The sequence below is a fragment of the Triturus cristatus genome, chromosome 7 (assembly GCF_964204655.1).
Source record: "Triturus cristatus chromosome 7, aTriCri1.1, whole genome shotgun sequence".
Taxonomy (NCBI): Eukaryota; Metazoa; Chordata; class Amphibia; order Caudata; family Salamandridae; genus Triturus; species Triturus cristatus.
Window position 1 is genome coordinate 124,940,331 of NC_140590.1, and position 24,245 is coordinate 124,964,575.

Here is a 24,245-nt window from a genome sequence, read left to right on the forward strand (position 1 = left end):
GAGTTGCGTTGGAATGGTTAAGGCAAGTTTGATTGAACTTATTTCTAAGGTAATTTAAGGGTAGAGGGAAGGTAGTAGAGTATTGTATAGGGTATGTAGTGTGTTATTTTTGGTGTTGTTGTATAGTGTAGCCCATTTGTAGTATGTAGAATAGCCTTAGTGTGTTGTTTTTTTAATGATATGTAGTGTTGTAAACTGCTAGTTATGTATAATGAGTATGTGTTGTGTAGTTGTAGGTATTTTAGAGTGAAATGGAAAGTATTGCAATGTATATGTATTTGCAGGAGGGATTTGTTTTTCCGTTTCATATGTGTTTATGTTCCCGAATTGGAGTTGGTCGGAGGATGCGTTTTACTTTTTCTTTAAAGGAAATGTATATTAGTTTACTAAGAACTAATTATTATTAAACATTTCCTTTTTTATTCAGGTTTCCTGGAGCATTTCTTTTTTTTATTAATTGTTCAGGTTTTTTATGGTTCTATGATACAGAGGATTATTTCATAGGATTCCTTTTTTTCAGTTATATGTTTAAATTTTTTCGGGGAGTTCTTAATTTTTAACAAATGAATTTTGAAGGAATTCTGTCACCTGATTTGTTTTTAAAGGTCTGCAGCTACAAAACTGTAAGTAATTTTAATTTTTCTAAAATGTGTGGGAAATGTTATCTATTTCTTTGTAGTTTGATGTTTGAATCTGAGCTGCATTGTTTAATTTCAAATCTGTGGGGGGTTATTTACTTTTGATTTGTGTTTAATAAATTTGTATAATTTTTGTTATGTCAAAAATATTTTTATATGTTGAATATTATTGAAATATTATATATATATCTATATATATATATATATTCACTGAAAAAACCATGGGTTTCAGGGCTGTTATAGTTAGCTGGACATTTCACTCGTACAAAAGCATTGATATTCCTCCGTTATAGTTAGTTCTGCTAACTATAACTCGCGCGCCCGCAATCCACTGCTGATGATGTCACATTTTACAGTATTCACGACATGGTCAGTGACATAACTGATGACACCTCAAATGACAACTCTGATGACATCTCTGATGACATCATCCAATTGACAATCAGATACACCTCATTATACAGTAGTATAACCTTTCATCACTCACTGTAAAATACAGAGTACCATATTTGAATCCATTGACACACCAATACAAGTTTCTAAAGACCCAGTCACTGATTCCTAGATCTACACACACATCTAATCACTTACCTATAGATTCAATCATACATGCTGACAATGATCAATAGAACACTATTAAATATACTTATACACCTATATATCGACATTACACACCAGCACACATCTTATTCACTTATGCAGTCATCCTACTCACTTATGCAAACAATGGATCATACTTACATTTACTCAGCTACACACTTATACAAACACCACTTCATTTATTCATATAGATAGTAACTCATACTTAGTGTGTTATAAAATCACTATTACAAGTATACAGTTATCCATACAGTCACTCATACAATCACTGAGTCTTATATATACTTATTTATATACAACAACTGTCTCATACACTGCCTTTTATTTTTCTAGTTTGTTGGATATGTACCATTGAGAGATATATTTGCTCATCCCCACACCCATAAAGATATTCACTCACCCAAACAACTGTTATAACATGTAGTCTTAACCTCATATACCTACTGAATCAACTATTCACACATCTTTGGGCAGTTACAAACCCCCCACCGAACCCCACACACATTCACTCTCCCATACAAATACTCAGTTAACTAATCAATAACTAATATAGACTTTCACATAGCTATTAACCAACTGGTGCAGCAGTTTACACAACTGACAAAGTGATACAGATATTCACACAGTTTAGTCACTATCCAATATATTTAGTGAGACACTATAAATTAGTCAAGTAAACAGTCAATCACATTGCTACTAAATCCTCCATCCAGATATTTATATCTATATATCCACTCATTCTTCAATGCAGATTGCTATATATATAATACATATTTAAATAACGAACCAAACCACATTCACTGGATGATGTCATCAGTGATGTCATTTGAGATGTCATCAGTGGTCACTGACCATTTCATGAATGATGTAATATGTGACATCATCAGCAGTGGATTGCGGGCGCGCGAGTTATAGTTAGCAGAACTAACTATAACGGAGGAATTTCAATGGTTTCGCACGAGTGAAATGTCCAGCTAACTATAACAGCCCTGAAACCTATGGTATTTTCAGTGTATATATATATATATTCACTTAAAAAACCATAGGTTTCACACATGTTATAGATAGGTGGATATTTCACTCGTAAAAAACCAATGAAATTCCCCCGTTATAGTTAGTTCAGATAACAATAACTCGCGCGCCCGCAATCCTGCTCATGACATCACATATTACATCACTCATGACATGGTCAGTGGCATCACTCATGACATCACTGATGACATCATCCTTGTGATAGAGTGGCGGTCACGCGAGTTATAGTTATCTGAACTAACTATAACGGGGGAATTTCATTGGTTTTTTACGAGTGAAATATCCACCTACCTATAACATGTGTGAAACCTATCGTTTTTTAAGTGAATTTGCAAGGTTTTTTAAATGCTAATTCCTAACAATAACGTGTGTTTAACCTATGGTTTTTTCAGTGAATTTATAAGGTTTTTTAAATGCTAAGTCATGTATGTATTATTTTTTTTTAATATATTTATTTTTATTATAAACTACGTATTTTTTTTTTTTTATGGTTTTACACCGTGCACGCACGGTGCGCGCACCCCCGCGATTTAAAAAAAAAATGTTTTTTTCTGCCTTCGGAGTCCTTCAGGGACCCCCTGACAAAGGCTACGGGGTCAGGAACTCTCTACCCTGCCCCCTTTTCACGTTCGCCTCCTTCTTTTTTCACTCTCGCACTGAAAACAAACAAAATGGAGGCCGACACTTCCTGACTTCGACTGATTCGAATGTTGACTGACATGTAACCACCAATCAGAATTACGCTCGCGCACGTTAGGGTGCGCGCACGGTGTGCGGCTATATATATGTATGTGCTTTTAACAGCAATTTTCTCAGGAACTACTGAACAGATTGACACCATATATCCAAAAGGCACATGCCTGACCTGAAGACTACCTCTCTGATAAATTTGAAGAAATTCTGTTCAGCCGTTCGGGCTGTACCTTCGACTAAAGGTCCTATGGGAAAATGCATGGGGAAAACGCGTTTTGGGACCCCTCTTTTTTCTCGGCCCCCGCTTGACGAATCCCCCCGAGACTTTCAGGGTAGGAGCTGAGCGGAGCGCCCCATTAGTTTTGAATATTTCGCGAGGATTCGTCAACCAGCGCCAAAGTTATTCAAAATAGAATTTTCAGATTTCCTATGGAAACACGGTCCTAACTATAACGATCTACTGGCGACCGCCAGTAGATAAAATATATATATATATATAGTTATCTGAACTAACTATAACGGGAAAATTTCATTGGTTTTTTACGAGTGAAATGTTCACCTAACTATAACATGTGTGAAACCTATGGTTTTTTAAGTGAATATATATATATATATATATATATATATGACATGATATTAATATTTTTATATTAAATAAAATGTATAGAAGTTAGGTTGGTGTGTTTTTTTATGTTGGATAAATTATTCTTTGTTATAGGTTAGATTCCGAGTATGGATTTCGCTATGGTTTCTTTGTATTCTAGACATTTAGTATTTGGATTCAGTCTAACTTTGTATTGTAAATGTTCATACATTGTTTTAGGTTGTTTAGTTAGTTTAGAACATAGAGCTCGATAAGGATGTCGGGCGGAGAGCCTCCGACTAGCGGTCCAGCCTGACATCCTGGGTTTCCGCTCCTTTACTGATGGGCTGTGTGAGCCTGTCAGAGCAGGAACCTAATAGTAAACACTTCAATGACGGTATAGCCAGGCTCGGCTCCGCCGTCAGGATTACAATGCAGGTTTCCAACAACTAATCCATGTCAGCCTATCTGACATGGATTTGCTGTTGGAAACTGACATTGGGGGCACCTAGCAGGGGCCCCTTGCACCCTGGCCCTCTGATATGGAGCCTCCTTAACATCCCTGCACCGTGTGGCAGGTACCGCATGGTGCCTGCAACATGGTGCAGGGATGTTTGAAAGCCTCTATTTGTCCACGGAAGACTTGTGACAGCCCTATAGGTGGTCGCATCGTAATAGTGTGGTTGGAACCCCCGACCTGGGGTCGGGCAGGTCCTTTCCGCAACGGTGTCTGACATTGTAATAAGGGCCATAGTTGTGTTATGGATTGATCTAGTCTATGTTCCTGGTAGCTCTGTTCTTTTTGTATAGCTTCTAGTAGTTTTTATAGGTTGGGTTGACTTCTTCCCTTTGTGGATTGGAAGGCATTATGCCATCCTTCCACTGTGTTGTTGGTCTGGCTTGATGGGCTAGGGTACTGTTGTACACATTCCACCATGGAATGTGGAATTTTGGTTGGTGTCTGTATCCAGATCTATATAGCCTTCCTATCCAGGTAGCCTTGATATAGTCCAGCAGGAGAGATACGTTTATTTTGTTGGCTTGCTAGTCGGGACTATTAATAGGTTATAGTGATTTGCTACTTCAGTTATGGGGACATAGGCCAGACCTATTAATTGTTTCATTTCATATGCAAAGTGGGTATTTGTTGCATATTCTTCCCTTAGGGTAGATTTTTGTAGGTGTCTCCATATGCTCTGGTTAAAATGGTAATAGCACCCTTGTATGGCTGTGTGGGGGAAATTTAAAGAATGACTTGGCCCACATTTTATTCTCCCTCTATATAAGTGATCTCCCAGAATGATTTTTACAACATAATAATTTTCCACCAAAAATAGCATTCAGTAATATTCATATTTTAATGTATGGTGAATATGTTGTAATTTAAGATCTCCTACCAATAGGTCTACAAAGAAATTTAAACGCACTAAATCGCTATGCAAAAGAAAATTTCCTCGTCCCAAATATCTCTAAAACGAAAGTTGTACCTTTTAGAGGGAATAAGCAGTATTTTCATTTTATTTATATTTATTTATTTATTTAATTTATATGGTGCAACAGCTACCCAACAAGGGTTTCCCGGCGCCTGAACGAATATACTGAAAAGGAAAGAGATTAATGATTACTGATTAAAAAGCCAAGTCTTAAGAGAACGACGAAAGTGGGGATAAGACGGCTCCCTGCGTAGGGCAAGAGGAATTGAGTTCCAGAGAGAGGAACCCAAGACAGAAAATGATCTACCTCCCATTCTAGAAAGTCTGAACCTGGGAACATGGAATTTTTCAAGTGAGGCGGAGCGGAGGGAACGAGTTGGAACATACGGACAGACAAGAGTCTGTAAGTAGTCAGGTGCTAAGCCCCACTTGATTTTATACATAAAGGTGAGAGCTTTGAACTCAATCTGTTTGTCAATACGAAGCCAGTGTAGGTCCCGGAGATGAAGGGAGATAGAAGAACATCTAGGAACTCCGCATAGGAGTCGGGCAGCGGAGTTTTGCACAAGTTGCAACCTACGGGATACCGCCTTATTAGCACCCAAAAACAGAACGTTACCATAGTCCAGCCGTGACGTAATAAGAGCATGGACTACGGTTTTTTGGGTGTCCTTAGGCAGCATCCAAATAATTTTTCGCAACTATTTCAGAATGGTAAAACAGGTGCCTGCAACTTTGATAGCTTGATGGTGCATTTTCAAGGAGTCATCAATGAAAAAACCCAGGTTTCGGACATGGTCGACAGGACGAGGAAGAGTTCCCAACTCGTTCGGCCAGTGACGAGCACCCCAAAGATCCTTCTGCTTACCCAGAATAAGGACCTCCGTTTTGTTAGCGTTTAGCTTTAGATAGTTGTTATTCATCCAAACAGCAATTTGGCGTAGGCCCGACTGGAGAACAGAGACAGAAGAAGAGGGATCAGATGTGGAAAGTGAGAAAATAATTTGGGAGTCATCGGCGTAGGTAAAAAGAGATAGTCCTGCGTTGACAGCAATGTCCGCAAGAGGCCTGACATATAAATTAAAAAGCAGAGAGCTCAAAATGGAGCCCTGAGGGACTCCAAAAGGTGAAGGAGAGATGTTGGAGCTGTCCGACGCAGTAAGAAAGGAAGATAACCAGTCCAAGGCTGAACCATAAATGCCAAAAGATTCAAGAGTGTTAATCAGGATGGGGTGAGAGATGGTATCAAAAGCAGCGCTCAGATCTAATAGTATGAGCGCTACTGTATCACCGGAATCCAATAGGTAGCGCAGCCTTTCAGTGACGCCTAAAAGTGTGGTCTCAGTCGAGAAGCCGGCACGAAAGCCAGACTGAGATGAATGGAGGAGGTTATTTGTTTCCACAAATTTGGCGAGGTGGGTGTGGATATGTTTTTCTAAAAGCTTAAAAAAGATAGAGATGAGAGAAATGGGTCGAAAATTAGACAGGACTTTAGGATCAGCAGCAGGCTTTTTTAACAAAGGTACTACCATAGAATGCTTCCAGATTGGAGGAACAAAAGATGATTTTAAGGAGGAATTTAGAACTTCCATAATAACCTGGAGGTGGACAGGATCAAGTTGTTTCATAATGGAAGCAGGTAAAGGGTCATTAGGAGAACCAGATTTAATAGTACCAAGAATAGGAATAAAAGATTCCAGTTCCAAAAGGGGCAAAAAAGACAGTTTAGGAGGGGCACTAGAATGTTCTTGAGGGGTGTCGTCTGGAATTGAAGAAGACTGCATGTGAGTCAGGGGGGAGTTTGCTATTTCTGAATGGATAAGTTCTATTTTGTCCGAAAAACAATTTGCAAGATCATCACAGGATTGCTTGTTAAGAGGCACAGGTTTTGCTAAGGTCTGAGCGCCAGCTAGATTTTTCACTAAGCTAAACAGTGCCTTTGGACGATTCGTAGCAGTGTTAATAGTGTCACAGGTATATGCAGCACGCGAGGATTTGCATAGGTCATGATACATTTTTAAAGAATTTTTGTATGCTATTTTCAAATCTGGAGCATAGTTTCGCCGCCATTTTCTTTCTAATGCTTTGCATTTGAATTTTTCTATCCTGAGACTGTCAGTAAACCAAGGTGCAGGGGGGTGGTGATAAGTTAATTTTTTCTTGACAGGGGAAAGGCATACTTCAACAGCATGGGACAGCCAATTGTGGATGTTTTTTGCAGAAACAGGTACATGCATAGTAAAGGAGGGTGTATTTTCCCGTAACAGGTTGTTCAGAATGTTGGTATCGACTTTTTTCCAGTCCCTGGTAAAGAACATGGACTGGGGTAAAGCAGAGGGTGAACTAACAGGGGCCTGAATTTGAAATTTCAGTAGGAAATGATCCGACCAAAGAATAGGTAACGCAGGTTCACACACAATAGAAAAAATAGGATCTAAGAAATGGCCGGCTTTATGAGTGGGGCCGGAATTACAAAGAAATAGATTCATGGCTGAAAGATCGGAAATAAGATTGGAGCATGTAACATTGGAGGCATCTTCCAAATGGAGATTCAGATCTCCAAGTAGGGAGAAGTTAGAGGAAGTCATAAGTAAAGAAGAAACCAAACCAGGCAAAGTGGCCGACCACAATGAGGAGGAACCTGGAGGTCGATAGATCAAAAGCCCTGAGAAGGAAAAATTAGGAGTGAGTATAAGTTTAAATAGTGCGGCTTCACAGTTAGGGAGGTTGACAAATTCTAAGTTGCATTGGAAGGAGTGTTTATAAATAACAGCAAATCCCCCGCCCAAACCAGTGGTTCTATCCAATCTGGCGATGGCGTAATTAGAGGGAAGAGCAATAACTATATCTGGCCCAGAACTGTTGTGAAGCCAAGTCTCAGTCAAAAAAAAGGCGTCAGGTGAATCTTCCAGAAGGAGGTCGAAGATGAAACATTTATGCTTAGGAAGGGAACGGCAGTTTAAGCTTAAGAAGCGAAACTTAGGGACAGTATTTTCAGATATCGTAGTAGTTCGGCCATTGTACTCCAAAGAGTGGGTCAAGGAGAAGGAGCAGTGCACCCCCGAACAGGTGTGAGTACGAACATTGTCAACAGCTAAGAGGGCACAATCAGCATGGCAGACCAGTCGTAAGACAAGGAGTTGAGACGAGGTGTAAACTAATCGTGGAGACCCTAGAGACGACAAAGGGGCAGGGGTTTTGGCCCCTAGCCCCGGTCAGCCGCGGACTGGCGCAGACGGGCTTGCCTTTGGCGCGCCACCGGCGCGCCCGCTGCGCGCGTCTGCTGCGCCGGTCAGCAGGCATGCCTAATAAAGCCTGTTTAAGGATCACGTGTCCGCAGGGACAATGATACCCCGCCTCCCCACCAACAGACCAATCTAAATTCTTCCGCGATCTCCCTCCACAAACAAACGGGAAAGCCCGTGGTGGAACGGGGAGTGGGCGGATTCGGAAACTGACGAGTATTGTGCAAAATAGCAGGAGGGCAAAGTAGCAGCAATGAAAGCAAACTAAAAACACATTATTAACATTTCAGTAAAAGCAGTTCATAATTAAGAGTTAAGACAGCACATATACGAGGACTAACTTTCCAGCGCTGGACACTGGGTGGAAAATCCTTAGAGGTTGTTAATGAATATACTTACTTGGGGCAAATCTTTTCGCAAACTTTATATTTTCAGCATATTGGCCTTAAGGCAGACGCCCATGTAGGTGCATTACAGAGGTTTTATTCTTCCTCCGGGAATAGTTATTTTTATTCTTTGCTTGAGGTTTATCGTATGAAAATACCTCCCAAATTAAATTATGCCCTAAAATATATATTGATTAAGACTTGGCAACCATTAAAAAAAAGAGAAGAGAACTTATTACGCAAATTGATCAAAGTTAACCAAGCAGTACCTGTCCAAGCTATACGCTTAGAGTTATCTTTAGTTAGCTCTTACGCTAGAGCCATTTCTAATATATTTAGATGGGCATATCATCTATTACATGCTGATTTAAAATTGGAGAGTTTTACAAATGAGTCGTTGCAATATACGTTTAATAAGAATCTCAGTTTTGCACTGAACCTGTCCCATTGCACTGAAGCATTTTTAAAATCTTGGACACCAGCACATTTGAAGCTCTTCTTAAAGAATTTGACTCCAAGAATAGACTATGAACTGGATGGGGGCATGGTCAAGACTGATTTGCATATAGCTGGGTCCAAACTGGAATGGCATGGTGAGCAAAAAAACTATGGATTTATGGATTTAGGCCCAGATCTCTGTACTGGGGTGAATGTATGGCGTTGTTCTGCATTCTGTCCATCAATTGTTATTTTTGCATTTGTCATCCCGTGTGGGACGGGTATGCCCAGACGTGGGTCCTGTGCTCTCCATGCCACTGGAATCAAGCTATCCTGGCTGAAGAGGGGTGAGACCCCGAAACCGGTCCTAGGATGCTTGTTTCCAGTCCAGGAAGTACCTGGCCTGGCAGTTCGGGCTGGACTGATCCCATTGGGTGCAGGGTCAAGACTGATTTGTATATAGGTGGGTCAAAACTGGAATGGCATGGTGATAAAAAAAACAATGGATTTGGGCCCAGATCTCTGTACTGGGATGAATGTATAACATTGTTCTGCTTTCTGTCCGTCAATTGTTCTTTTTGACCTGGATGTAGAGCATTTTTCTCAATGAAAATATTTTGCACTGTTTATATACATTTTTAAAGAGCTTTTTAAAGTTGTTTTCAAGCCGAAATATCATAACTGTTTTTTAATAATTTTATTTTGTATTTGTTGACTTCAGTTGAGGTCAGTTGAGGTCTAAATTAAATTAAATAAAAATCTCCCCCTTTGACACGAGCGTTACACCACAGCGTTTGACTTTTGCCTACCTCACGAAAGTGCAGTGACATTACAATGAACATAACATGTGGTGCACGGTGAAGAAAGAAAGTGTGCGCGATCTACCATAAAACGGGATGTTACTGTTGTGGTATTCCCCATGGATAGTATAGAGTTGGCAAAGTGGTTTGGAACATATTTTAAATGTCCCATCCATCATCCATGGTTCGCATTGCCTTAGTTTTAATAGGTTTGTGGGTGTGTCAAAGATAATGATTATTTTTTCATGACATTTATTGCCATATAATAGGAATAAAGGAATTGTTCCCCTTTGTTATGTATTGCTAGTTCAGGTGGAAATTGTACCTCACTGAATGTTTTTGGGGCAGGTGGAGTATAAGCTGTGGCCTTTTTGGTTCTGGAAATTAGTCATTTTAAGTTGATATGCCAGGTAACTGACCAGTTATGTGCTCTGGGACATGGTGCACAATGTCACTGAGAATTTCAGTTGTAGGTTTGTTGGAGCTAGTGCTTGTTTCTTTAATATTTTCTATCACATCTAAAAACAGCTAGGGGGATATACGGGAAGATATAATTAAGTCTCTAATATCCTGTAAAAATGATGAGGTCTACATGTTTCAGCCAGACTACTATGTATGCTGGCTTTCGTCAGGACCTATGTGTGGGGTGAATTAGTGATGGTCAGGTGTAGTTTGTATGACCAACAATGTGTTGCACTCACTAAGGTGACGTAAATCCCGGTAGCAGGCCGCAGTAGGTATGAGACACGTGCCAGAGATCTTGACAAATGAGTGACTACAGGTCCGGGCCCCTCACGGGATTCATGGAGCTCAGTATGACATTTTCATTGTTCTGAGAGAATGGAGGAATAAAACCTTCCTCACTAAACGCACCTTAGTGAGTGCGCGCGACACATTGTTGGTCATATAAACTACACCTGACCATCACTAATTCAACTCTTCCCCAGCAGCTCAACTTGAAAAAAGGTAATCCATTTGGTGCCCTTGGCAGAGGGATTTCCTGCCCTTGGAATCTAGATGTGACCTCTACTTCCATAGCACCCAAGGAGTTATAAAACCCTGAAAATATTTTGTGCTTCCTATAGCCGTAACAGTAAAATAATCTTTTTGGGGCTATTCACAGTGGGAACATGCAAACATTAAGGCCCAGATGTATGCTACAAATCACCACAGCATGATGCATTTCTGTGCTGCACTGTGCCGCGTGAAAGGGCAGGAATGCACCATATCTGTCCTTTGCTTGCGCTGGCGCACTCAGTGTAATCTAACGCCAATGTACCCGGTACCCCGGTGCAAAAGTGCCTGCATTATATGCAGTATTGTTTTTGTGCAGGAAGGGACTCATCCCTGCAGGAAAACACTCCTTAGGCAAATTTCCTAGAAAGAGGGTATGAGGAGAAATGCAGCTATTTCTCATTGCTGTGCTTCTATTAGGAAGGTGTACAATTCTGGTGCATTCCCAGGTTTACCAGTGTTAGTAAATCTGGCAATGCTTCAAAATGCATGGTTGGATGCATGGGAACATCCACACTCCATGGATGTAATGCCGTCACCGTGCAGTGGATTGTGACAGTGACTTTCCTTGCCCTGCATTGCAGCAGATTTACCAAGCCCCCCGGGGTGCCTCTGCATGGCATGGTAAATCTCATTTTAGGTTTTGCTTCACCCTGCGTCACCTTGGTGACACAAATCTTTGATAAATCTGGGTTTAAATTCTTACATAGTCCACTTTTAAATACCAGGCAACCCTCCCATATAACTAGAAGGCTTACTATGTAGTGACTTACTTACTATTTTAAAAGTAGTGTTTCTCTTCTGTCAAAAGATGCATTTTGATTTGTCTGTCTATAGGTCTAAAGGCGTTACAACAAACAAATGATGGACGGAATGCTGACAATGCAGACATTCTCCCCCAGTCAAGAGATCTGGGTTAAATCCATCGTTCTTTTGCCCACTACACCACCCCAGTTTAGACATGGCCATATGCAAATCAGTCTTGACCCTGTGCCTCATGGGAACAGTCCAGCCCGAACTGCCAAGCCATGTCTTCCCTGGACCGGAATCAAGCATCCTAGGACCGGTTTCTGGCTATCAGCCGTCATCAGCCAGGATAGCTTGACTCCAGTGGCGTAGTGAGCACGGGTCCCACGTCTGGGAATACCCATCCCACTTAGGGCGAAAAGCGTTACAACAAACAAATGATGGACGGAATGCTGACAATGCAGACATTCTCCCCCAGTCAAGAGATCTGGGTTAAATCCATCGTTCTTTTGCCCACTACACCACCCCAGTTTAGACATGGCCATATGCAAATCAGTCTTGACCCTGTGCCTCATGGGAACAGTCCAGCCCGAACTGCCAAGCCATGTCTTCCCTGGACCGGAATCAAGCATCCTAGGACCGGTTTCTGGCTATCAGCCGTCGTCTAAAGACTGCAACAGTCAGACTTTACGTGTATGTAGGCATGAAGCCATGTTTTCCGTGTCAGCCAACAGAATGGCACAATATGGTGCAGCAATCCTCAGGTGACATTTAACTTTCTATACCATTGGTGTATTTACCTGCACCATATACTATGGCCTTACAGGAAATGTAAAGTATGTTATTTAGGGATTATTCAATCATACTACACATTAGGAGTCAGAGCACATATGCTGGGGACTGAGCAAAAGTACCCCAATATGCAGGGTTATAAAACCCGCAGCATCAGTCCATGGGGGAGACTATGCGAAAAAGGGGCAATTTCTCAGTATTAGTTTGATATGGTCTTAAATTTTATGCATTGGAGGTGAGCTAGGCTGCTGCATGTACAGTTGCTCAGGTAGAGACAGTGGATCATATTGGTAGACCAGCACGGGCAGGATTATCTTCATCAATATGTGAACGGTCAAGGGTAGGATCCTCAGTCCTAAAATCCACTGGAATTACAGAGGTTTAAATTTCTTTTGGAGTTGTTGATTTGCTTAGTTTGTTGATGTGCTCGGCCATATGAAGGTTGGAATTGATGACACCTCCAGGGTATTTTTGCTGAATATATTGCCATTTTCCCATTTGAAGGTTTGTAAAAGAAGTTAAACAGCTAATAGGCAAACTATAGATGTGCTGTGTGTTTGCTTGATAAATTATTGTGGTAATATTTTTCAAATTAATTTTAAGATTTTTTCTGTTGTTTGTCTTCACAGATCATCCCAGTGATTACTTGAAATAACCAATGAGACACCAACCTTCCTTGGCATTTCTGGGTGCTGCAGGGATAAGCGAAGATCCCTGTCACTAAGGCATGTCTAAATAGCCCACTATGGACCTGAGAAGTGTGCTGGTACTGTCCCTACTTTGGAAAGGTTAGTGTGACACCTACCTGAAAAAATGCCTGAATCCATCACAATTACAAAAAAGTAAAGAAAACGCTATATCCATAACAAGTTGAATGTATTATCTGATATGCTTAAGCACATCAGTACATCTGCGGGGCAGTAGCGTTGTTGTGAGAATGTGGCATTAGAGTCAAGCACAGAAGCGTCGCCCCCTTCTTTAAAGCAGTGCATCCAGGTTAAGGGCAGGGTAGCCTCCCTTGACGTCGAGGCTGGAGCAGGAGTCGTGGCTGCATCTTAAGTGTGCACAACATATTGGGCGGCCATCTTGGGCCAGGCAAACTGCCATGTGCACTGGACATGTTCTCCACAGGCTGTATCGAGAACATGCCCAGCCTCCAAGCCCCTGTCTGAGCGCTGAAACACAGTGCTTAGACCAATCCCAATGCTGCTTAAGGCAACGTTATGTTTGGTCAGGGGATTCTGGGAGGCTGAGTGCTTCCTGCTTGAGGAGAAGCGACGGCTGCAATGGTGACCTCCAGGTAAGTTTGCTTTTTTTTCTTTCTTTTTTTTTCTACCCCACCAACATTTTCCCACCACCCCGCCTCTGTTCCCTACCAGCCGCCACTGATTACAGTCAGAGCTGCTGACTTTGAAACTGGGGTACTGGGTTTGAGTCTTGGCTTAACATTTTGAGGATCTGGTTACACCACTGAATCTGCCAGAACCAACAAAATAAACACGACCTTGTGTAATGTAAATGGTGCTCATCACAACTGCACCAGCACCTAAGGGTTGAGTATGTGCTGTATAAAACTGAAAAGCAAGGCAAAAAAACATGTGAGTGTAAATGAGTGTGAGAAAAGGCCATGTATGGAAGACAGCCTTCTTTATGTATTACTTTTAAGCAGTTAAATCTGCAGAGCATTCTTTAGTGTGCACACACTTTAAAGTTTGCAACGTGCTCCCTGGATGACATTACATTATATAAAAGCAAACTTGCTAGTAAAGTCCTGGAAGTCCACATGTCATAACGCACTAGAACGGGGTAGATTAGCTGCAGTCAAGCTCACAACAAATCGACAGTGACACTAATTACCAGGTGAAAAATATGCTACAATGTTATTGTAAGCATATTGGGCCTCCCTTTACTGAGCAGGTATTTGTTGATTTTTCCTTTTTAAACATTGTATTGGGAAGTGGATTATTATTAGTGGTAAATATGCATCTATCACTGGCAATAAGGGCACTAACACTATCTAAGGCCCAGAATAGGTCCCGGAGTATTATTTCCATGCTCAACCCTTAGTAGCTTGACTGCAAACAGGCAGGTTTAACTTCTGAGACAGGTATGTGAAGAATTTAAAACAACAATTTAGTAAACAATTAAGACACAAAATAAAAATCCAACACCAATTTATAAAAAAGGAAACAGTTTTATCTTTAAAAGGACTTCAAAATAAAAAAATCCAATGTAGGGAACCAGAGATTTGAATTTTGAAAGATTTAGCACTATATAACACATAGAAATCTATCGCACCTATTGGGATATATTGTCGCGCTAGACCTGGAAAAAGTCAAAGTTTCAGGCTAACCACTATGGAGTTCTTTGCGGCTGCCCCTCGCGGAAGGCCTCGGCCAAAGTTTTTACCATCTGACTTGGAAATTTTCCTGGTGCTTTTTCTGCTAGGCTCGCTCGATACTCTCCACCAGTCCAGTTCTTTCCAAAGTTGCTCCAAAGTTTTCCTGAAGTTCCTATGTCGTCCTAATGTGTTGAAAACTCACTCCAAGGGTCTGGAATCTCAAAGATGGTCCTTGAAAGGTTGGGACTTCAGTTCTCACAAGTCACTTGGACAAAACCCTTGCAAATCCACTGGTCGCACTCCAGGCTGGGGATTCTTAGTGGTGAGGACCCAGGTGAGCTCGGTTAACCTGTAGCTTGCAGGGACTCACCTCTTTAGTCTTCTTGAAACAAGTTAGGTCCACAGGGCTTTAGTTCCAGATTTTGCAGCAGGGTCAGTCTTAAAGAGTGCAGGGCCCCAGTGCTAATCAAGCATCCAGCATGGACCCCTCCTCTTCTCTTTGTTTCAAGCAGCAGATCAGAGAGGTTCTGCCCCTCTCAGATACTTATTAAGTGTTCTCTGGGGTCAAGCAGGATGGCACTTCTGACCAATGAGGTGGAGGGCAACACCCCAGAGCATGACAATTTCCTCCTAAGTGTGGCATAATGGTCTTCCAGAAAGACTTTTTCTCCAATATTTAAAATGGATGAAGTCTAAGCAGAGGAGCAAGAGCTAGCTAAACCAACTTCCTGTATGGCTCATTTCCATAGCTCCCTTCTCTCTCTCACATCTGCAAATTCCTTCTCTAAGCCTGCTTTTGACGGGTCATCAGGGGTGGAGGGAGATGGACCTGGCTGATCTGGCTTGTCCTATCTGTTCTTTGAAGCCCCTTTGGTTTATGACCCCTTCCCCCTGCTCTGTCATTCCTCTATAGCATGGCTTTTTCCAACAGATTAGCTTCTCTGGGGTGAGCCACTTATCACTTTATCAAAGCAGCCTGGCTGATCTTGTTAACTCTGGACCACTGGAAGGTTGAGTTTTGGCTTACAGACAAGAAAGTCTTATAATTTATTTACTGCATATTTTAGGATAAATTCAATAATTGCATATTGCAAATGAACTGGACAATTTTTCCAACACCAGGGAATATAAAACATCTTTTGTAAGGACCCTGCTTATATCTACAGGACCTCCTCACCCCTGGGATAGCTAGGGGAGCCTTTAGGGATCCTGAATATGAACACATAGTGTATATCCTTGCTCCACAGTGCTCCTAGCACAAAAGTCGATTTAGGTAAGCACATTACTACAAGGAGGGAAGTGAAATGTCCTATTTCTCTATCCCTAGGGCATATAAAACCTATTTTATAAGGGTCTTCTTTATAAGTACCTGAGACACCTAGGGGTACCCTATATGACAAAATATTGTAGTTTATCAATTTCTAAGTACCCCAAACACCATAGTTGAATTTAAAAGCAATCCTGCCATACAGGGCTGCTTTTAAAATGACCTTAGGCTCTCAGCAGGACACACAAGCAAGAGCAGAAGGGGCTGGTGTCCTCTAAACTGCCAGGCTCTATTATATACTAGGGACGTAAAGGTAGTTTTAATCCCCCTGCCCTATTATGTACAGGGGTCTTATTGGTTAGGCCATGCCAATTATAAGGGTAGCCTAATATAGTGTACCCTCATGTACGTAGGTGTTTTCACTGTATTCTAAGTGTGTTTTCACCGTAGCATTGGTCCTTGGCCTGGTACGGCAGAGCCCAGGATACGGTCAAGGGCAGTCACCACCAGTACCAGTCAGCTAAAATGGGGATGCCCAGGGCACTGGATGACTTTGCAACAGTGGTATAATTGGCCTACAACCAAATGGTATATTTAATGTACATATAAGACCCTAGTTAATGTTACTACATGGTGCCAAGGCCAGTATATTTAAATTCTACTAGTGGTCTGTATCACTCCTCTGCCACCCACTAAAAAGTAGCAATATAAAACATGTCAGGTATGTCACTGCAACCTGTAGTGCGCTTTCAAACTGACATTTTGTACTTGGCAAAATAAGCCTTTTGCCTAGCCTAAGCCGTCCTTATAATTATACTTATAATTCATGATGTGGTAGGCCTTACCCACTCCTACAGGTAGGGTACATGGTATTCACGCAGTAGGACATGTGCATTTAGGTTTTACTTTTCCTGACTCCTAAAGTAGTTTTTCAGTGGTGCAATGCTGTGTCTCCCATAAAATTAACACTTGGTGACTTTATCAAACCTAATAAGTGATAACATTATTTTCAGACCAGATAGAGAAATGATGTTTGTACTCAAATTATAATTTTGAATCCTCTTTAATGGTAAAGTCAGATTTTAAATTACTTTTCTGAAAATGCCAATTTTAGTAAGTTGACATTTTCCTGCCCAAACTAAATGTTCCTTTCTGTCAGTATCTAAGGTTGCATGGCTGTGAATTGCTCTCCTTAGGTGTGCTCTGCATTGATTCCAGACATTGAAATAAAAGGGGCCTGTATGCGGAAGAAGAGGGTCTTCCTGACAGGATTTCTGGGGAGAATTTATGACTTACCCTGATTACAAGTCAAAGAGCCAAGACTACAGCACACATAAAGGAACATGAGACCAAGCCTGCCCCTGTCTTGGTCCCCTAGCCAGGTTGAAGCCATACTCAGTGTAAAGGGGAAAACTGTCCAAAGCAAAATTGGGAGTAGACCAGGGATATCCCCCACACTAATAGTGACACTGTGTATAAATGTGGCACCTTCAGAACCTTTCATCTGAACACTTCTTGGCTTGTAAAAGATTTGGATTAAGGACTGCCTTGCTGTCTGAAGAAGGAAGGCTGGGCCTGATTGCCTTGAACACAGGATGCTCAGAAGTGACTCCAAGGTTCAGTTCACTGATCTTCAGTGTGAGCCACTGGACACAAAAAGCTGACACATGCTTTCTCTGTAAATATTTAGCAGACAAAAAGCAGCAGGACCTGTCTGAGCCCTGCATTTGGCCGTTGCTGGAGCAAGTCTTTATCCCTAAGGGGTGCCCTTCAAGTCCTGAACCCTTGGCTGGCATCAGAACGTATTCCTCCTTGAGCAAAGATGAACATCCAGACATTTTTGGCTACTCATGACAGCAAAGTGACCTCTTCGCACAGAGAAATGACTGTCTATGACAACCACCAACATGAGGTTCCACCGAGACCTGCACTTTGCATTAAGAGCGACAGCCATCTACGACTGCCAACACAAAGCTGCAGTGATGACCAGCTCCTCGCGCTACAGCAGTGACCATCTGCGACACCTAACCTGCTCCTCACCGTGACAATAGCATCATTGTGGCCTTGCCAGTGCGAAGATCAGATCCTTGTACAGACTTGAGAAGGTAACTCTTCAGTGGGATGAACCTTGTCTCTGTATATGACTGTTGGACCTGGCCCTTTTTGCATGGTTATCCCAAAACCGTTTGCCTTCCTTCTGTAATTTTTGTCTGACCTGTTTTTGTTTGTGTTAGGACTCTGGGCACTTTACCACTGCTGATCAGTGTTAAAGTGCATGTAATCTTTCTTGTAATCTTGGTATAATTGGTCTATACCTGTTTGGTATATTTGCTTAACCTGTAGGTCCCTTGTACAGTGGTATCCCATATACCCAGGGGCTGTAAATCAAATGCTTCTAGTAGTCCTGCAGTGCTGCTTGTGCCGCTTACAGAGGTAGCCTTTCAAAACTGCCTCAGGCCTCTGCCACTTCAGGGATTCCTAGTGCAGTTTATTGCTACAGTGACTTGGCATTTAAAGTTACTTGCAAGTCTGAAACTCCCCTTTTACCACATATAGGTCACTCCTAAGGTAGGCCCTAGGTAGCCCTGTGGGCAGGGTGCTGTGTAGGTAAAAGGAAATAGATGTGCCTTTGCTGTGTGGCATGTCCTGGTTGTGACAAACAGCCTATTTGGTTTCTCACTCCTGTGAGGCTGCTCCTCTCATAGGTTTGCACTGGACATTCCCTGATATGTGTTTCAGTGATAATTTCTAATCTGGAACGAGTAGCGTGGCCATGTTTGGTATGTTTGGAATAGTGGTAATAAATCCTGCTTATTGTTGAAAGAGGATTTTTCATTACTATTTTAGAGATGACAGCTTCCCGAAGTGGGCATTTCTGGTTTAGACTGACAGGTGTCTGTTTTGTGCATTCACTCTAGATAGTCACAAAGGGAGCTGAGGTGTGCCTGATGGGTCTTCCTGGGCTAGAGTGGAGGGAAGAGTTGTCACCTGCACCTGACAGAACTGTTTAATAAAAAAATCCACAAAGTGTCCCTATTGAAACTTTATCAAAATTGCTCATGGGCATAAACAGAGGGCTGTTATTGTTCCCTACACTATCAAAGTCTACCAAGAACACTGTATACTAAATCTGCACTTTAGAAAAGCTCTATAGGAGGCATGTTACTTAAAATATAATCATTTATTACAAATCACAAGAAAACATAAAAACATATATCTAAACCTCCCAAATTTGGGTTACACTCTATAATCGTTATAAAAATAATTGATCCGGTTCATTTAAAAACCACAAAGATTAAAAGTCGACACAGCGTTTCGGTGTTGTTTATAATATTTCCACCTTCTTCAGGACTCAAAACTGTGTTTTTCAAATCTCATCTTTTCAATTGAGAGGGCATTGGGAGGAGGAGTATGACCTTCCTGTATCGAATTTCTCTGCCGGGTAGTTATTTTGCCTTAATAATGATCAGGATTATATACTTGTTCCGCGAAAGCCACCAAAATTGTGTCCTTTTCCACAGGAAAAGAGAGACCACTTAAAACATTGGGAGTTTAACTCTTGTAGTGTAAAGTAGATCAAGGTTCTTGTCCTTGTCATCAATCTTTAAGAGGATGTCAATGCATTAGATTGAAGATATTTCATTTTTCTTCAGTTTCATAAAAACCTTGTCGAATTAATTCGGCCTCCCTGCTATCGCGGAACGTCCAAGGCGGGTTCCTGACAGAACTGTGCCTGCCTTTCACAAAGATGTCTCCACCCCTTTGTAGTGTGTCTGTAGCCAGGGCTGGGGATTTAATGGGGGTGGTGTGCACTTCTAAAGTTTGTATTTAAGATACCTCCACATCAAAGACGTTATGAGTATAAGCACAGGGGTTCTGACTCCATGATTTTGGACACTGCGTGGGATTTGTAAGAAGATTCTGCTGGCTCTACAGACTGCACCTAGCCAGAAGGAACTGTTATGCTGCCAGGAGGAACCACCATTGGACTTCCATGTTTATTGTGATGACCTGTGGCCAGCCGAGATGCAAGGACTGCCTGCTTCTCTACAAGGACTATGTGTGCTGGACTGCTGCATCTATTCCTTCTTAATGCCCCCGTGATCTCCCAGGGCTTTGTGACCTGACATGTGTGTTTGAAAACTTAGCTCCTGGTGAGTGCTATTTTCCTTTGGTTCTGGGCTGCATGAGAAGTGAGTGGTGAGCGTTGTTTAAGTCTCCTTTTGTTTGGCATCTTTCATTGCGTGTTGAGTGCTCCCTTGTGCGCTTTACAGTTACAAGGACCTGCGTGGAGTGCTGCATGTTGTGCTTGACTTGAAATGCAACCCTTTTTCTCCTCCAATCAGAATCAGTTGGGAGTCCTTCGCCAAGAGCTTCCCTGAAAGCAGCATGTATCTCTCTCTAAAACGTAGCCCCCTTCCACAAGGGAGACAGCAACATACAGCGTTATTGTAACCAGCTGATGTAGCATTCCCCTGTGTTCATTTGTTGGCTGCCGGCTGCTGAGAACCCCGCTGGTGAGCCCCTCTCCTCCTCAGGAAGCCACGTGCAGTTGCTAAGCACTACCGCATTTGTTTCAGCAGCTGCACCACATGTCTGTGGGCAGATACCTTTCTCTTTTGAGGACATGGAGACCCAGTGAGGTCTTCCAGCTAAATTTTGGTGAAATGCGTGTGCTTCCACATACCTTTGGGGGCACTGTTGACCCCACTAGCCGGACAAGAAGGAATCCTCAATGGAGGTACCACTCTTAATTTCCCCATGCCAGAATTACCATACACAGCTCAAAAGGAGCCCGGGTGCTCCTAGACCCCATGTTTACTGTCTACATGCAAAGTGTGATTCATGTACTGGTATCTCTCCTAAAAGCATACGTATGCTACATGTCATTTTGGGGCTTATTCCACTGGTGACATGTGGTGATATGTGTATAGTTATACTGTGGGTAATTCTTCTGTTTACCTAACTGTTGCCTTTCATGACCTGGATGTATTGATATGTGCTGTTTTGATCCTTGTAATGACAGGATAACTAGCATCATTTTTTAGGACCTGTATATTATATACAGTGAAGTTGTTATTATTATGTGTGCAACATATAAGTCTTCACTTTAGTGCACTATCTGTGATGACAATTGCCTAGTTGTCAAAGTGATTTATGGTTTGTCATGTTAGGTCTATGTGTTATATACAATATATGAGATTTGTTATATAATATTGTGTGGAGTCTCTTTTGTGGTGTATTTATTGTGTAACTAGTGTGTGTGTGTGTTGCTCAAACATTTTACACATTGCCTCTAGGGTAAGCCTGAGTACTCTGCCGAGCTACTAAGGGAGTGAGCAGGGGTTAGCTTGGTTAGGTAACTGCCTTAGCCTGACTAGAGTGGTGGGTTCTGCCTGGCTTTAGTGCATACCCTAGTCAACCAAAAGTGCCATTTCCAACAATTACCCATTCTGAATCATGTTTGTCGTGAAATTGTGACTTTACCCTGGTCCATTACAATCAGATAGCCTTGAGTGGCACTTTTAGTTTTTTGGCACTATTTTCACATAAAACTTTAAGTAAAACTTTAAAAACGTGGGATTTTTCTAGTTTTGTGCTTTCACTTTATCACTGTTTAAGTGATGTATAAATACTTTTCACCTTGCCTCTAAGTTCAGCCTGATGGATTTGGGCCAGGCTACCAGTTCGTTAAGCACAGGTTTTTGTAGTCACATTTGTAGTTCATCCTGACAAGGATTTTGTTTATTACATGGGGCTCTCAGCTCTCTCAACTAATAAACCAATTCCTCACAAAGCGGCTTACAAAAACGTAAAGGTAACCGAAAAAGCATGCTCTGCTTTTTATGGCTCATTGTTCTTTTTTTGTAATTATGCCTGCTGGGCTAATTTACTATCCTAGATCCATTTGTTTCCAATTAGTGCTAGAACTGGTCCATGTAATGGTATGTCTGTGAGATGGCAATGTTAAATATTAAATTAATGCTTGGAGTACAAGTGGGGAGAAGCCTAATCATATTTTGCAATTAGCAAAAAATGCTATGGTAACTGTTTCAATAAAATGAATTGTATTAGTGATGATCCGTTTCTACATATGTAGAAAGAGGAAAACTCCTCAGAGGATGTTTTTTTCTGCAAGAAGGTGAACTATTTGTCAGGCATAAACCTTCCTTTTTAATACACATAACTCACCCCTAGGTTAGACCCTGGACTGCCCAGAAGGCAGGGTGCAAAATATTTAAAAAGTTGGCATGTACTTTTACAGTTTACATGTCTTGGTAGTGAAAAACTCTTAAATTAATTTTTCACTACTGTAAGGCCTACCTCTCCCATTGAAACATTGAAATGTCCTTATTACATTTTATAAGCGTAATTTCCAATTAGGAAAAGGAAGTAGGACTGCAGTGCTGCTACCAGGACTGCCACTTTTCTGGACTGCTGATCTAAACGAACTGCTTCCCTGCTGTTCTGACCTGCTGCCCTCTTGCCTGGGGAAGAACTGTACCTGAAACTTCATCTTGAACCCAGGACTCCAGAGTGACTCATAGGGCTTCCTGATCTGAGCCTCTGGGACATAAAAGGCTTCACAGCCAACACCTTGACCTAGCTGATTCCTGACCCCCAAGTGGTGCCTCTCAGGTCCTTGATCCTTGGTGTGGCTCACAGAATCTTTAACTCAAGATTTTGGGCTCTTTGCGACCCTGAACGAGCCTGTTCGCACCAGAACCTCGCTGCTTCCACCAAAGTTAGGCATGAGCCACCACCAGCCCATCTCCATACACCAAAAATTGAACACTCACAGAGGACCGCTGCTGCGACACACGGCCTGCTTTTTGCGCCATTCTGACCACTGACCACCACTATTTCCAAATGAGAATGGCTCACGTGGCACAAAACTTGAGAATGTAAAACTTCAGTGGGACTGATCTGGGACTGTATCAGACCCTTGATCCATCGCAGTCGGCCTAAACCTTTGACTTTGACCCAGTCCAGTGTGACCAGATAGCTGTGGTTGGCACTTTCTGCTTTAAGGAGCTATTCTACAGTTTATTCTTAAAAATGTCATAACTCCGGTTCTACTGATTGGATTTTTGTCATTCTAGTCTTAATTTATTTATCAATTCCAACCTATATTATTTTTCAAACTGGGTGTGGAATCTTTATGTGTGCTGTTTTAATTGCTTTACAATTTGAAGAGTTGCACAAATACTTTGCACATTGCCTCTAAGTTAAACAAGAATGCTATGGGCAAAGCTAGCATGGTGTTGAGCACTGGTTAATTTGGGGATTTGCTTGTCCCTTACCCTGACTTGGGTTGTTATACCCGCTTGACCAGGGCTCACATCCCAATCAACCAGTAGCACAATTTCTAACAACCACTATAACTATCACCAACATCATCATTTCTATTCCCGTCATCATCACTACTACCACACATTAGCACCCTCGCCATCCCTACACTTCCACCAACATCATCACCACCTGTACTATGACTACAACTGCTACCATTCTGCTCTCTGCTGGTGCCGCCAGTATCACCACTACTACCACATCCCCACTACTATCACCAGCACTTTGACCGCCACTGCTAATACTACTATGATCAACACTGCTACTATAATTGCCATCACCACCACTACCACTATCACCAGTAACACCCTCCCTATTATCACCACCTTTGACAGCAACCTCCTTAATAGGTATATCCCCACCAGCACTAACCACCACTAGCATCATCATTATTACTAGCATCACCAATACTACTACCATCACCACTATCACCATCAATATCGCCTACAGCACTATCACCACCATAATTATGACAACCACCACGACGGCTACCACTAACACAAAACCATCATCACATCTACACCACCACCTCTATCACCCACAGCATCAGGCTCTTGTACAACTCTAAGAAACCCCTTCTGGTACCCTTCTACCTGGCAAATGTACAAGGGACACAGAGACAAAATTAGTGGGCCTAACACCTTCTTCCTCACAACTTACAGTGAAAACTTCATTTTCTCTCTCTTTTTCATCTTTGACAGTATACCTTAACTATGCCAAAACAGTTGGTTCAGTTATATTATCTTCATAATTATTAAATAAAACATATGCAAAACATTGTATTCATGAAACATAATTTTTCTTCTCTATTTCTCTGAATTTATCAAATTGCATGTTGAATTAATAAGCAAAAACAATATACTGTATCAAATATTTAAGAAAATCA

The 24,245-nt window shown here is 41.7% G+C and overlaps 1 protein-coding gene across 2 annotated transcripts in view; it reads left to right on the top strand.

Annotated features, from left to right (window-relative positions):
• The window catches only part of LOC146809010 (sialic acid-binding Ig-like lectin 13), a 522,687-nt gene that overhangs the window by 107,657 nt on the left and 390,785 nt on the right, over positions 1-24,245 (top strand). For both annotated transcript variants that reach the window (XM_085615798.1, XM_085615799.1), the window contains one exon: positions 13,031-13,189. In XM_085615798.1, the coding sequence (XP_085471924.1) occupies positions 13,147-13,189 (43 nt within the window). In that variant the 5' untranslated portion in view covers positions 13,031-13,146. The remainder of the gene's footprint in view (positions 1-13,030; positions 13,190-24,245) is intronic.